A 15,293-nucleotide genomic window follows, 5' to 3' on the forward strand; every position below is an offset into this window, starting at 1 on the left:
GACTTTGTGTGTGCTTTGTATACAGTACAAGTCATTGAAATGCATAGGAGCTGATGTTTGTATAAGTTAGGAATGCTCTACTTCTAATACGATGTACCATTTAGCTCGTTTCTGCTACCCTCTTTCTATGAAGGTGCATAAAACTGCAGAACAAAACTCCATCATTGAAACTGCCATGAAGTATCTTTTCTTCCCAGTTCCTTAACAGTAGAAGAATACAATAGAAACTGGCACTGCATTATTGGTTCTAATTCATACAAGAACATTAATAAATATATCTGCCTCTTCTTCACTCAGAGAACATATGACTCTCTCTAATGAAGAGGTACGGAAAGTTGTCATTCCAGTCAGATCATTTCTAGGTATGAGTTATTTACAGTGCCCAATTCCAAATTAATTTGTATTTTTAAGCACAGCCTTTGACCTATTCAGTATGCTGTGTTCTAGCGACTTGCCACTAGAACTTGTATTCTAGAAAGTTGACAACTCCTGTGGCCAGGGGATGTCCTGCTCCGATTGGATTGTCAGCCTCAATACCGAGCACCTTTTAGGGGGCATTAGGAAGCATTTTTTTTTCTGTCTCCATCAGTGGAAGAGCACTAACAAGCAGCTTAGGGAACTGTTTTGGAAGGGGTTTTTTTTGTTTTTAAGAATCTATGTATTTTAAATGTGTTAAGGTCCTTTTAGGGAAGGCAAGTTGAGGAATTTCACTTCACGCTTGATAGGAAAGGGGTTTAGAATTGTGTTGGTTGTTGGTGTCCACAGGAATTCACATCATTGTTTCAGATTGGCACACAGGGGAGTTTTGGCTCATAATCAGACACATTTTTACTTTTATGCTCACTGTGCTGAAGGAACAGAGCTGTTGAGCACAGTCTTCATCCTAGCATTTTAGATTATTTTCATTTTCTGGATATGTGGGATTTAAGGAAGTGGGTACCTACAAATAAGAACAAAGACCTGTAATTGGTATCTGTAGCCTATATATACTTAGTGCAGAGAACATGGAACAGCTCTGATGTGCTCACTGAGGCTTGTCTGGCTGAAGGTATATGAAGGCTCTTCTGTTTTGGTTGGAGTTCCCTAGTGGAGTCAAGTTTCCTAGGTAGCTGTAATATAGCAGTGTCATCCAGATGCAGGCAGCGAAGGTTGTATAAAATTGAGGTCAGGAGACTGTCCCCTAGGAGAAGACACAGTCCACAAGGCTTCTGGTGCTAACAGAATATAATGCTGTAGTGAGAGACCAGAATTTCTGAACTGTCGTCTGAATAACTGAGTCTGTGGTTGCAAGTGTTGTGGCTTCTCATTTCTAAAAATGCTTATGTCTGTCTTTGGATTATCAGGTTGGTCAAATCCAACAGATCAATGAGGTGATCTCAAATATGTAGTGATCTGTTTTGGTAATGAGGCTATAACTTTATGTGGGTAGGGTTAAGCAGAATGGTGTCCTATAAAGCTCACTGTAAAAGAAGCAAAACATGTCTGGAGACCCTTGCAGACTTTCAGTTTTCTGTCAGCTCAGTATGCTAAATTACTTCTGGGAAAAATGACTTTTGGGAGGAAAAAATACAATAAAATCATGCAGCAGATAGTAAGCAGATAGCTTACTAGTTTCTGAGTAATGTCTTTATGTACTTCTCCAATATAATTAATGATAATTATCCTCTTGAGGAGCTGATACATGGTATAGGAACCAGAAAATTGGGCTTAACTCCTCAAAAGGGAATTGATGATAAGTAGATGTTGACCTGGGCCTTTGCAGAAGTGTGAGTTAACTCTGAGTTTATTTAATTTCCATAAATTTTGTTGTTCCACCCTTAGAGTATTAGCAATAGCAGTAGGTGAGGAAAGTACTCCTCCCATTGTAATTCTGAACAAGTTCTCTAGAATCACTTTGTGCAACAAATGATTTACCCTGATAAGTTTTCTTTTCTTTTTCTTTTTCCACACAGATCACCCCTGGCAGCAAGGCAGCCCAGTCACAAATAAACCAAGGGGACCTTGTGGTAGCCATTGATGGAGTCAACACTGACAGCATGACCCACTTAGAGGCCCAGAACAAGATCAAGTCAGCCAGCTACAATTTGAGCCTCACTCTTCAGAAGTATGTTGATATGAGTTAAAATCTTTGTGTTCCTAAGAGCATCCTATGAAATTCATGACCAAGGGATAAGTGTTTCATCTTTGCCCGTTAGATTTACTTAAAGCATCCCTGCCAGAGAAAGGAGATGGAAAACCAAAATGTGCTCTGATTCTTACAGAAATCAGCATGGGTTCTTATAGAAATCAGTATGGCTGATATGATATGAGAGTGTATCTGTGTAGAATTTAGCCCACTAAATACAGGTGTGTAATCTCATATCCATTCAGACTTTTGTTAAAAAATAAGTTCATCAGTGATGCTTCTTTTGCATATTTCCATGTGGATGATGCACCGTTTTGTTTGGTTGATTTGTGAGTGACTATTCTAAAAATGTCATAACAAGTGTTTTGAGTGTGTGGGAGGAACATGTCATTCACAAGGTGAGTATTTGTAGCATGCTGAGAATCTGTCAGTGGTGTGGCACCAGCAGGACTGTGGGTGTGAAAGTGGTGGCTCTCCAGCTGATAGGATGATAAGAAAGGTGTAGCCTGAGTGCAGGAGAGGAAGTCAGTAGAACATGGAGAGGGGAACCTTTCTCAGAGGTGTGAGAGAAGTTGCCTTGCCATTGAGAAAGCAGAATCCCTTCACATAACAGGTCTCTTAGCCTTTCGTTGTCAATATTGCTTCCTTTTTAGGAAACTTGTTCTCAAGTCAGATAACCTTTCACAGAGATTTTCTGTAACAGTTGCATTAACATTTAAAGATCTATAATGTTATAAAGCAAAGTAACTGCTATTTTTATTGCATTTTTAGGAGATAATTTTTACAGAGCCTAGGCAAAGACAGGTATGGAAAGCAGTAATTAGACAGGTTATAATATGGAAATATTATTATTGAGAATGTAACAGATCCTACATAGGAGTGCACTGTAGAATAATTAGTATTAGGAACAGACTAACACCTAAGGGACAAAGATCTTATGCTGCAGTCTCCAAGGCAGAGTAGTGTACTCTAAAAGATGTATGGTTGAATTTCCCATATTGCTTTCAAAATCTCAAGTTTGTCTTTAAGTGGATATTCCAGATAATGTATAAAATAAATGCGCAGAGTACAAAGATGCTAACAAAACGTAGAGCAAATTTGTTAGCTTTTCTGTGAGAACACTGGGTATATTTAAATATTTCCTGGAAAAGAGCTTATAAAATCTCTGAGAAAATCTGAAACAAGTTTGTGGTACAGCTGTTTCAATGCATGGAATAGTTTCCATCACCTTATTTGATGTGCATTTGTGTTTCTAGTGTGTTTAGGCAAGATTTTGAGCCAAAATTAAATGAAGTCTAGACCAAGAGCCTGATCCTAAACTTACTGAATGGAGCATTCCACAGGATAAAATATGTTTGCACAGACTAATAGATTTAGATGAGTTAAGATCCATTTTGAAAAGAAAAAAAGCAGGATAAAGTGGTATGTAATATTATTGAACCCAAATGAGTCAGGTAGTTTCTCTGTTAGCAAGTGAGAAATCTCATGGATGCTCTTGCTCTAATCTTTGTATACAGATTGGTAGTATCTCCTTTTCTGTTTTCTGTTCTGCTCTGTTGCTTTTCAGTGTGAGCTGTAAGTCTGCATTTGTGAGTCATTCAGCTTTGCTACAATCATATAGAAAAAACAAACCATGAACAGAGACTGAAAAGTAACTTTTTTTTTTTAATAGTAGACTTGTTTCTAAGATGTTCATAAAAGGGGATATTCATGAACTTGTGCTCAGAGGATTTAAGCAGGCTTTCACCCTGTACAATTCAGTATTTATGCAAGCTATACTCTTTCATCATGTGAGCTCAGCCTACTGACTTATGCATAGAAACCTATTTAAGATGCAATATCCCAATGTCTTGGACAAAAGACATTTCCACAATATTCATCAAGTTAGATTAGTCTCAGCTCAGAAAATCGGGAGCAATTTACCTATGTACAGAAGGGTTGTGGCAGTTTACTCACCTGCTGAGAATTTACAGTGATTTTTACTTTTTTGAAGGGGGGCAGGGGGGAAGAATTTTACCAAGATTGCATAGGTGAAGGAAAGAATACTTAATGTGAAGAATATGGAAGCAGTCACTAATGAAAAGTACCAACTTTTCAACCAAATAAGAACAAAACAGGGGAAAGGCAAGATGTCCTGGGCCTTGGTTATCAAGAAAATGACTGTGTTAAGAGATGACTTTTACTTTTTTAGACTTGGCTTGCTGAGGTGAAACTGGAGTGGAGTGTTCTTGTAGTACAAAAAAGAAAAACTAGTTTCCATCAAGAGTTTAAAGAAATATAGAGATGGGGACACTCAAAATTATCTAATATGCATAGAAGTTTGGAAACACTGGGAGTCCTTTCCAATGGAACATGGATATATGTGCTTTAGGACTTGAGATCAAGGTGGAAAGAGCACTAGTTGTTGTGATGGGAAAAACTTAAGCCTTAAATTTTGATGACTTTGGCCATTAATTTGAAGTAGTTGCACGGCTCGAGAAGGTCAAGGCTCAAGGGCACAGAATTCCCTGCTGGGCAATCTGTGGCCTGGTTTTGCTGTCGCAGCACTGGCAGTCAAAGAGAACTAGCTTGCTTGCTTGTTCAGTCTATAATGCCACGGAAGAAGCAGTGGAATGTGAAATCTAGACATACGCACTCTGATATAGAAAGCTTTTTATTTTTCTAATAGCTCCTGGCTCTCAGGAGTGATGGCGTTTCCTTTTATTGATCCTGGCCATGAGGGTTTCATGAGCAATGTTTATAACCTGGCAGTTCAGATGAAGTTTGCTGCTGCTTGCTTTTATTATCACACTTAAATTCCCTGTGGGGTTTCTTTCTCAGGGTGGTTATTTTTTATGTGGCTGTCAAAATCTGTACATGGAGTCAGCACTTGTACAGGACATCAAATTGCAAACATCAAATATAGCAGAAGAGAAGCATTAAGAATGCCCATCCGTATCTGCCTACCTAAACCGGTGAGAAGTCTGCGCTTCTCTGACTATACAAAATTAGTTTTTCTTCAAGTGCCATCAATCTACGCTGTTCAATGTACACTTAACATAGCTCTTCAATGAATGCATAGGGTGCCAGTGCTGGCCTGAATTGAGTTCTCCATGTTTCGCTCATGCAGATAACCTGTTATGGATTAAGGAATTTGAGTACATCCAGTGGTTTCTGACTGCTTCCATCCCTAAACTCTCTGTTAAATTTGCCTCTTATCACCTCATCCTTGCTATGGCTCCACATAAAACTCTGCAAAAACTCTTTTGGGGTCTCACCAACTGTACCAGAGGTTTGATCAGGCAGCAAGAACTTGGCTTGCACCAGCCTTTCTGAGTGAAACACTGCATTCCCTGGCTGCTCATTTTCAGTTTCTGGCTGCCTAATTCTGCAGAACCTGTGGCACGCTTCCCTGTGCTGCTTTTGGAAAGGTAGGTCATGCAGACAGACAAGGGGGCAGGGAGTTGAAGTATTTGGGACATTCCTACAGAAAAAGGCCTGTGCTCCAGTGGTGTGGAAAGGTATGAGACCCTTCAGATCAGCTCTACTTAATTCAGTTCAAGAGACAGAAGAATATATCTAGCCAGTGAATTCCCTTTTGGTGTGGAAGAGAAAACAACAGTGTGTGGAAAAGGAAAGAAGTTTCTTTTACACTGTGCACTAATACCCAGTGGAACTCTACGCAGTATGTTACTATTCAGGCAAACAATAATGTTGATATTGTAAAACATTATGTATTTAGATGAAGCTAATTCCATAGGTACCTCCATTACACTAGATGCGCTGAACAACTAGTTGGTGCCAGTTCTACCAGACAGTGGTATGGAAGGCTGTCATGATACTCCATAATACTCTGGGTTGTAGTGGAAAAAGACCCTACTTTGATTTTAATCTTTTTGTGACTTGCTGGAGTTTAGTGCTCAGTTATGTTCAGTATCAGTTTCTAATCAGTTACTTGAGCTACACAGCTGCCCCCAGGCGTTTCAGTTCTGGGCCAGTCAGAGTTCATGTTTAGCTCCTTGTCACTCTCACAGAGACTTACTATCAGCTTATTGTCCTACAGTACTTAGTTCACAGGTGAAAAATGAAATGCATGGAAAAATCTGTTTTTGATACAGAGGAGTTTCTTTTTTAAATACACAGTAAATGTAATGCAGGAGAGTGCAGTATTATTTGTCAGCACATTTCACTGGAGCATCCGCAACATTCATTTGATCTTAACTCAAGGAATCCGATCAGCCTCCTTGGAAAGGATTCACCAAATGTACTGCTTTAGTTTTGGAAAGTGCTGTAACATGAGGCACCTCATTCTGCTGGCATAAACATTCCTGTGACACTCTGTAAGACGCCTGTCTCGGCGTCACCCTGCGCTGCTAGAGAGGAGCAGGGGAGGTGCAGGCTTTCTGTGCCTGGTGCATACTGGCACAACCTCCCCCTCCCAGGGCACCCCAGTGGTGCTGCCGTTCATTTCCAGTCAGTCACAATTGACTCTTTTGCTGGAAAATCAAGAGCTAAATAATCCCTTTCTCTACTGAAAGGGAAAGATCAGAGGCTAAGCTACAAGAGATTTATTGTAAATATTAAATGGCTTTTCTTTTCTTGTATAGCACCAAAGGATGCCTGATCCAGCAGTATTTATTTCAGTCCTACTATAAATAAAGCATGTGGTGATAGCAAATTGCAAGCAAGAGAAATTCAGTGGTTATTGTAAACTGCTTTCCCTTGTCTGAAGCTGTGAATAGCAGACAATTTTGTGCATGTTTTAGGTCTGCCGATGGGTACTTTTCAAAGCAGAACCAGGTTTAGGCTGGGTTTATGCTTAGAGGAGAATTGGAAGAGGGCATATATTCTAATTTAACAGAGAACTGAAACACTATAAGCAATTTTTATAGAAGTATAGTCTAAAAATAGTGGTACTCGGAATATCATGTAGAAACATTGCCTTAAAAGCATTGTAGGCAATAATTGGTAAAAAAATAAATGAGCAGCAAATGAAAACATGGATTTGGGAAAAAAAAATTTGCTTTGAGCAATTGTTACATTCATCAGGCTAATAATATTTCCATTTTGTCCTGTTTGTACAAGTCTCTTTTTGCAAACCTCAGTGTTAACAATCCTAAATTGGGATGAGCATGGTGTGATATCATAGAAAAAATGCACCTGTCAAGCATTTTGTTTTGTTCTGTCTTTAATATTTTGTGCAAAGAACATGAAAGACCACAAAGTCTTTCAAGGGTACAGAATCAGCCTTGCTTCGGGTCTAGTTACAGTGTTTTCGTGAGGCACAAGTGTTCTTTAAAGCTCCACACTTAATCCCAGCAGATGCTTCTCCAAATGATTGTGTGCCAAGTAGTACACAGAGACACCTAGCCTGTCAGGGTTTGCTTTTTGATAGCTGTTTTAAAGGTGACCTGATTATTTGCAATATGAATTTAAATGTGATGAAATAATTACAGTAATAGTGACCACAGTCAAACCATATTTAACTCTGCTGTGCAAGTGTTAATCTTCATAACTGTCTCCTGGTGTACAAAATGAGAGCAGTGTACAGTGGGAATATCCTGGATCTCTCATAAAAGCCAGAAAATCTCAAGCTCACAGAGGGAGGTAATTTCAGCAGTCAAGGTAGGACTTCAGAGCTCTCTCGCATCTGCTACCACCGTCCAGTTCTCCAGCCAAATAAAAGAGAAGATACAATTCAGGGACTGCTTACATATTAGAGGCAGAATATGAACCCATGTGGATGTGATGTTTTCTGAAAGGAATGCTAGCTCTTGTGATAATTCACCTGTGCTGGTGGCCAGCATTGTGAATGCATTTCCTGAAATCCATCTGTGGGGTAAGAATAGGAGATTTGTGTTTGAAAAGATCAGCAGACTTCTGCATGAGAAGGATATGCAATCCTAAGCTTTTCTTGGTTGTTGCTGCCATTCTGACTGCAGTTGTAGAGCTTTGGAAATTGAATTCCCAGTGCCAAATGACTGTTCCTTGGCTGAGGGTGCCACAACACTTTCAAATCCAAGAGTCTCACCTGGGACTCAGTGATTAGCATAGCAGCACTTAAAAGTTTAGGGAATGGAGACCATATCAAGACTCCAGTAAGTGTCTCTGAATTACTGGATGTAGTAGTGAGTCTGTTGCTACTATGTCAGACTGGATTAAGGACATGGTTGTCTGCCTCTTACCAGAACACAGTATTTAACTCAGCCTTAAGCGTTCACAAAGACGTGCCACTCGCATTTCAGCTTGCATTTGATAGAATTTCACTAGAAATGATGCACTCTTACTGTATCTTGAAGTACAAATATGTTGATATTGTCACAGAAATATAGCCTGAAACTACATTACACTTAAGAAAAAAATCAAGAGGTTAAAAAGAAAAAAATAGAAAACTGAAGCTCTGTGCTTTAATCTGCTCCTAACTTGAGTTCTACAGAAATTATGTTTAACTATGCTAACATGAACTGTAGTGGGATTTACAGGATAAATTAAGAAAATGCTAGCTAAAAATAAGAAAGGAATAAATTCAAAGATAGTGCAATGTTGGCTCTTCCATGTGATGCTCACTGAAATAATTCTGTTCTGGACTGGACAAAGCACTGTGAGATCTGCCTCCATGTAGACAGCGTGTCCTGGAGCCCTGTACAAGTCACTCAGTTAGTGGGCACCTCAGACTGGAGATAATTGTATGCATCTGCCAGTGGGCCTCAGGAGAGATATTACAAAGTCTACTTTTGGAGAGAGATCAATAGCGGCGTAGTCAAACATCTGCTTACATGCTTTACTTAATCACAATATATATAAATTCAAAATTTTAACCAAGTTAGTACCAAAAGAGAGAGCAGTAAGTAATGGTGGGTGTGACATGTGACACTAGTTATTTTATTTTGTTTAGAGATTTGACTCTAGAACTTTTGAGCCATCTGCTTCCAATATCCAAAGTTTCCTCCCCAAATCTCTGATGGCACTATGTGCTCAAAGCATAAAACAGCATAGGCGTATCCTGCTAGTGGATTAAGAAGTTTATCACGTATTACCCTTGGCTGAGAGATTCTCTCATTCCTTGTGCAGTAGAGGTGAGTCCCATTCCATATCCACTTGTCTCTGTACTCAGGTACAATGAGAGGACAGTAGGATTTGTTATTAGATGTGAGGCTAGCATTCGAACAGGACCGTGATTTACCATCTTTGAGTAATAACATTTAATGCTCTTAAAATTAATGAGCAGCTTTTTCCATGGAAAATGAAAAAAATATCAGTGTTAGTCACTGCAGTAAATATATTTATATTCCTTACACAAGCAATTTAATTCTGTGGACTGCTATTTACACTCACTTCATAAAGTGTCCTTGTTAGTTTTAGAAAAGAGCTTGGAAACTGTGGATAAATGCCAAGACTTGAAAGGGCAATGAAGTCTTCATTACAGGAAGATTCTGCTTAGGATTTAGAACAGTTCTCAGAGTGTACACCACTCCTCTCCCCTCTCCCCCTCGTACCATCTTAGAAGTGAGGTGAAAATACATCCTTTTATTTGTTTGAGAAATATTCTCTGGATGAGCTCCATGTGAGATAATGTCCTTGTGAATTCTGCTGCATATTATACCGCACTGACCGCGGTAAGGTCTTGATGGGTATCACTGGCACATCTCATCAGAGTCGATAGGCTGACACAACTTGCTCAATAAACATGACAATTAGATTCTTTCAGTTATTGCTTGTGTTCTGCAACAAGGAAGTCAATACGTTACTGAAAACGTTACCATAGGCAGGAAGGTTGCCATGTATTAGGGCTGGGACGTTTTCTTATTGATTAACATTGATTAGCTTAAGCACAGATGTATCAAAATGCAAATTCCACACTTGAAGCTAATTGGAATGGATGATACAGTCTTTTTAAAAAGTGGAAAGAGAATCATTCAATCAAGTGAAATACTTAACTTTACTAGATTTATCTTGCAATGTTATTTGTGAGGTTAGTAGTTTCTTTTGGAGCCCTTTTACTGTCGTGTTTCATGCCCACCACCAACTATGAAAACTGCTGGGCGTAATTCTTTTTTTCAGAAGATCTGAATTCTTCGTGTCCCCATTGTTTTGTCTTTCCTGGCTCTAAGGCACCTACAGCAGTTGGCCGCCTCTTTGGGTCTGTGCTCTCCTCGGTCAGTGTCAGTCACAGAACGGCAATATGAAGCGCTGGGTACTGGCTGGCCCTGTACTGTCGCCTTCATTACTGTAATGGCAACTTCAAACGGTACTTGAATAACTCAAAAGCAAACAAATTACTCTGACAAGTCCTGGCTAACTTTCTTGCCTCAGCAGTCTTAAGACATGGAGCTATGTTTCCAGTAAAAGTCTCTCTAAAATTTAATTTCTGTCAGATTTAATAATCCTTTCTGCCAGAAGTTTTGCCTTCTCCCTGTGCTTGGTGGCCCCCAACTTCTTCAGCAGTTCCTTCCTCTTTTTATCTCTCTATCCTGCCTGTAGTTTGTGTCCTATCTCCAGCAACTAAAGTACAACAGACATGCCCAGATTTATTGTACAGTCATAGGAAGCACAGTTTACAGCACATTTACCTCTAGGAAGTCATCTGCTTCTTTGCTGTCTCTTGCAGAAACTTGCTTCAGGTTCACTGAAGGACATCTGCTGTGTCACACCAATTTTACTGAACTGTTGAACAGAATATGACTATTTTGGCCTATGAAAGCCACTTATTTCAAATACTTTTATGTTACCTTTTCTGGCCTAGTCATGACAGGCTGATAAATTATAAGGTTGATATCTGTGGCTACAACTGTTTCTTTAAAGTCAGTGCCAAGTCTTTAAGATTTTGACCTGACTTGCTTGAGGAGGACTGAATTGCAAAATAGGACAAGAAGTTAGTTGCTGAGTATTGCTGTGGTAGAGTAATGCCAACTGGTGTTTGGCTCTGTGTACCACACAACAGTTACTGTCATCTAAACGCTCAGAAAAGCAGATGAAAAAAGGCATTAATGGAACGCTTGTTGAAGTGTTTTAGCTTGGAAACAGAAAGAGCAAAGGCATAAATTAGCCAGTGTAGTTAAGATCTAATTATCCATGTTCACTGATTTTTTTTCTCTCCCATATATGTCAATTAGAAATGCTCTAAAAGCCATGTGGCACATTGTAATGTCTGCATTTCAAGTAAGAGGCATTAGAGGAAAAACAGCTAAGTAAATATGCTTTATTACAGCTTCAGGAAACTAGCAAAAGTCGTTTGTGGTCAGGATGCTCAAAGCACCTTGACTGAGGCTTTTGCCCTTAGAAAATGTTGAGTGGCAGGGGAAAAATAGACTTCGTCTACATAGTGTTAGAAATCCATTTGGACTCATAACACCTCAACTCCAATGTATCAATAGAAAGCTGTATAAAGCAGCTCTTAAGCTTGGTGTTCTTCTTTTGTGAACTTTTTTAGACGGGTGGGTTCATTGTCATAGCTTTGAGGCCTGGCTGTGATTCTCTGCTTCTGGAGCTGGTCCTTTGCATGGTGCTCTTCTACCATCCCCAGTGCTGCTCTCAAATCTATACCTGAGTGACTTTCACCCCTAAAAAACTATTGACAAGCCAAGAGTTACAGGGCTGCAGTGAAGTCTTGTGACACTTGCATGGGGATAGTGTAAGAGTCAGCTATACTCTGTATCTGTATGCCAGGAGAAAACCCAAAAGGAGAAATCAGTTTGCTTCACATCTGATCTTTTTTTCAGCTAAAATACTTATGTGTGTACTTATGCAATATGTTCACTTTGAACATATTTCTAAATATAAAATTAAAAATTTTTATTTATTACATTTATTAGGGAGAGTGAGTCACATCTCAAGACCATGATATGGTAGACCACATGCAAGCACTAAATAAAGACAGTGCAACTCCTGCTCTTTGTAATAATAGCTCTTTGCTCTATGTTATTAGATCTTTTCCAAATGTTTTGTTTTGTTCCACTCTTCTGATTCTTGTCTTGAGCCCAACAAATTATCTCTTCTCGTTATTTGCATGTTTACTTTAATTGTGGTTTCTTTTTAATGTCTGCCTTTAAGTAATGAATGTAATCATAAGATCATGAATAATAAATAACTGTGCTGAACTTACAGAGCTTTCAAGTGAGATACTATGTTTGGAGGTTATATAGGATTAAGTTCTGACCCTTTTCTGATTATTTTGACTGTATTCCACCATTTCTCTCTCAATTCTGTCACACCCTTTTTTACAGCCAAGCAATCCAATTCTGCCTTTAGCCAATTTACTATTGAGCTGAGTGTAGTGGCTCCCTATGTAGAATCAATAGCTGTTTATATACTCCTGAGTATTTGAAGCACTGTGTTTTTGTCTACATTGTGCTGAAAGTACCATTTTCATTCATCTGTTATTTTAAAGCAAGCTTAGAGGGAAGCATCTGTCACTTTCATCTGGTCAGTAATAGTACCAGAAAACACATAGATGTAGAGGTAGAAAGGAAGAAGAAGCCATGTTCTCCCTCCTAAAGAATCTTATTTCAACCTAGTTAAAATGCATTTCACTTCTGAGTTGTATGCTATTCAAATTGAGTTAGTATGGATAACTAGAAAAGCCATGTAAAACTCCTGTAATGAAATATGAAGTCAAATGTGGATTTGTATGGGGTAAACATGAAAAATTAAGGGAAAAAGTCAAATTAAAGCAACTCAGCTATGAGGGAGATTTGAATGATGATACAGTGATGTCAGCAAGGTTTGTAGAGATGAAGTAAATCACTCTTATTACCAGGTGATCTATTTGATAATTCAGTGTTAAAGCAAGCTTATTTTCAAATTCGTATGACCTGCTTATTTAGAAACAAAGTATGGATCTGAGGGAAATTCATGTATTTTTAACAATGTCAATGGCAATCCACCCCTATGTACAAATCCAATCCATGACAGCATAAACAAGTTCTATAACTGGATGAACTATCCTGGTGATCACACATTTTTCTGTGTTTTCAGTAGTGATAGGGAGAGGAAAGGCTTGGGAACGATTTACAAATAGGGCAAAACAAAAGGAGTAAGAAGAGAGAGCAAAAAAAACAATCTGTGTGAAAGATGTCCGTGCTCCACGGAGGTTAGGTGTAGTGCTTGCCATGTGAGTCAGGTAAGTGCTCAGCATACCCGCTCCAGCAGCTCCCTGGAGAACGGCCGCACAGGGCCACGGGGAGCCTCCGCGTCTGCTGGCGGGAGCTGCTGCGGTGGAGGAGTCATGGGCGGCTGTCTACCAGGGCGGTACCGAGTCCGCCAAGAGGAGAGGGAGGCTTGGGTAGCTGGTTGCTCAGCTCGGGAGGGAAGAGGCTGGAGGGCAGGAGGTGGGGCAGTCCATGAGAAAAGGGATTTTGCATGAGTCGCCTGCCTGGCGTGAGGAAGGCTGAAAAGGTTGTGACAGGCATACTGCAGTGGGATAAAAGGAGAAGGGACATAAGAGGGAACAAGAGAGAAGAATTTGATTGCTGCTCTAACAGTTTTCGATATATAGTCCTTTTAAAAATCTCTAGATTTATACATCCTCCTCTTCCTGTTCCTTTCCTTTCCCTCCTTCCGTGAGATTTTCCCAAGGTTCATTCCTTTCCCTTTCTGTCCAATAATGTTCGTGTCTGCCCCTGACTCAGATTGCTTCTAAGGAGAAAGAGAAATTAGATGGTACCAAACAAATTCACTTTCATAGACTTTTGAGTAGCAGCTTCCCTTTTGGGCTAGTGCTATTTATGTATGAGAAGTTTGTGTCTGCATATTACTGTGGGTGTGAACATTAGGCCTGGAAAGAATAATTGCCAGTCTTGTAATTCAGCCAAATGCAGCACAATGCAGATAAATAACTAAAAAAATCAGTCATACAGCCAAATGCTAATATTTGCATTCACCATTGAAATATAGAAGGCAAAACTGCTGATGGAAATACTTTTCATTTTTATTGCAGGCACAGATGATGCCCTGATATGGGGAAACTAAGCCTCATGCTAGCCCGTAAATGATCTCAGTTATATTTGAAGTACTATGAAATGTTCAGAGTTTTGTCTATATGATGCTTATTAAAGTGTCTGAGGCGGCTGTTTGCTGATGTCCCAGGCAGTGCTGGGAGAACTTAAACAGTTATATCACAAGACTCAAGCTTTTCTTTGTAAGCCTCAAAAACAAGAAGAATCTGTTGTGTTTGGCTACTTAATTCACTCTTTGGCTAAAGATTTATCTGGCACATTACTGGTCTTAGCACTTACAAAATGGACATCTCAAATTGACAAGACCAATATTTAACCTGTCCCTTTTACTTCTCTTTTTTTCTCCTAATCAAGTCATTAATATTCTTTACATTCAAATGTATATCAGAAGCTCAGTTCTACACACTTTATTGTTTTGCATCCTGCTATGTGCTCACCCTGCTCCAGAATGACTCCATTTCAGTGAGGTGATAGTGGTAAAATGCTTTCTATCTCTAAGTATTTCTAGTCCTAATCTAATCTGTTGTATCTTAGTATCACCTTTCCATGGGCTCTATCCATTTTTATTTTCTACTGGTTGAGATATTAAGATAGGATTAGTAAGATTCTCAAAGAGGTATAAATAAGTGGTCACATGAAATGAAAGCAAAAGCTTACTGTAAGAAAAAAGTGTTGATGTTAGCTGTCCTGGGTATTGGAAAGGAGAAGATAGACCCTGATTGGCAAAGTTATGAAATATTGAAAAGCCACGTGAAGGTGAAAAAGAGCTACCGTTTAGATCACACCACCTCTGTGCAAGTACAGTGTTGTGTTCCCCTAAGGAGACAGGTTAAATGGTACTGCACCATGGGACTCTCTTGCAGCCCTTCCTTAGGCAGATAGCTGCTCTTAATGCAGCTGACTCTTAATGAACCTTTACTGCCACTGCAAAGATACTGCATTTGAAGTCAAGTGCTCTTCGGGGAAAGATAAATTTAAGTAGGTGGGAACAAGTAGAAACTTGGACACAGTCATATCTGTGGTGCCATAAAAATTGAACTGCTTTGTGATATGAGATCCATCTTTTGTTTTTAATCTTCATTAAGGAAGAAAACCAGTTTGTGTGTGTGGTGGGGAGGAGAATTCCAAAAATATCAGAAAGACCTATTTTGTCATCTTTAGGGCTGTTTTGAATTTTCATTTTGAAATGAATTTTTGTTTTAAACTTTTTTTCTGTTTTAAAATTTTTAAATACA

General features: G+C 39.2%; 1 protein-coding gene across 3 annotated transcripts in view; it reads left to right on the top strand.

The window, feature by feature from the left end:
- LDB3 (LIM domain binding 3) overlaps nt 1-15,293 on the top strand; it is a 128,666-nt gene that overhangs the window by 34,816 nt on the left and 78,557 nt on the right. For all 3 annotated transcript variants that reach the window (XM_064513747.1, XM_064513745.1, XM_064513746.1), the window contains exon 3: nt 1,953-2,104. In XM_064513747.1, coding sequence (XP_064369817.1) covers nt 1,953-2,104 — 152 coding nt within the window. The remainder of the gene's footprint in view (nt 1-1,952; nt 2,105-15,293) is intronic.

The sequence above is a fragment of the Dromaius novaehollandiae genome, chromosome 6 (genome assembly GCF_036370855.1).
Source record: "Dromaius novaehollandiae isolate bDroNov1 chromosome 6, bDroNov1.hap1, whole genome shotgun sequence".
In the NCBI taxonomy this organism is placed as follows: Eukaryota; Metazoa; Chordata; class Aves; order Casuariiformes; family Dromaiidae; genus Dromaius; species Dromaius novaehollandiae.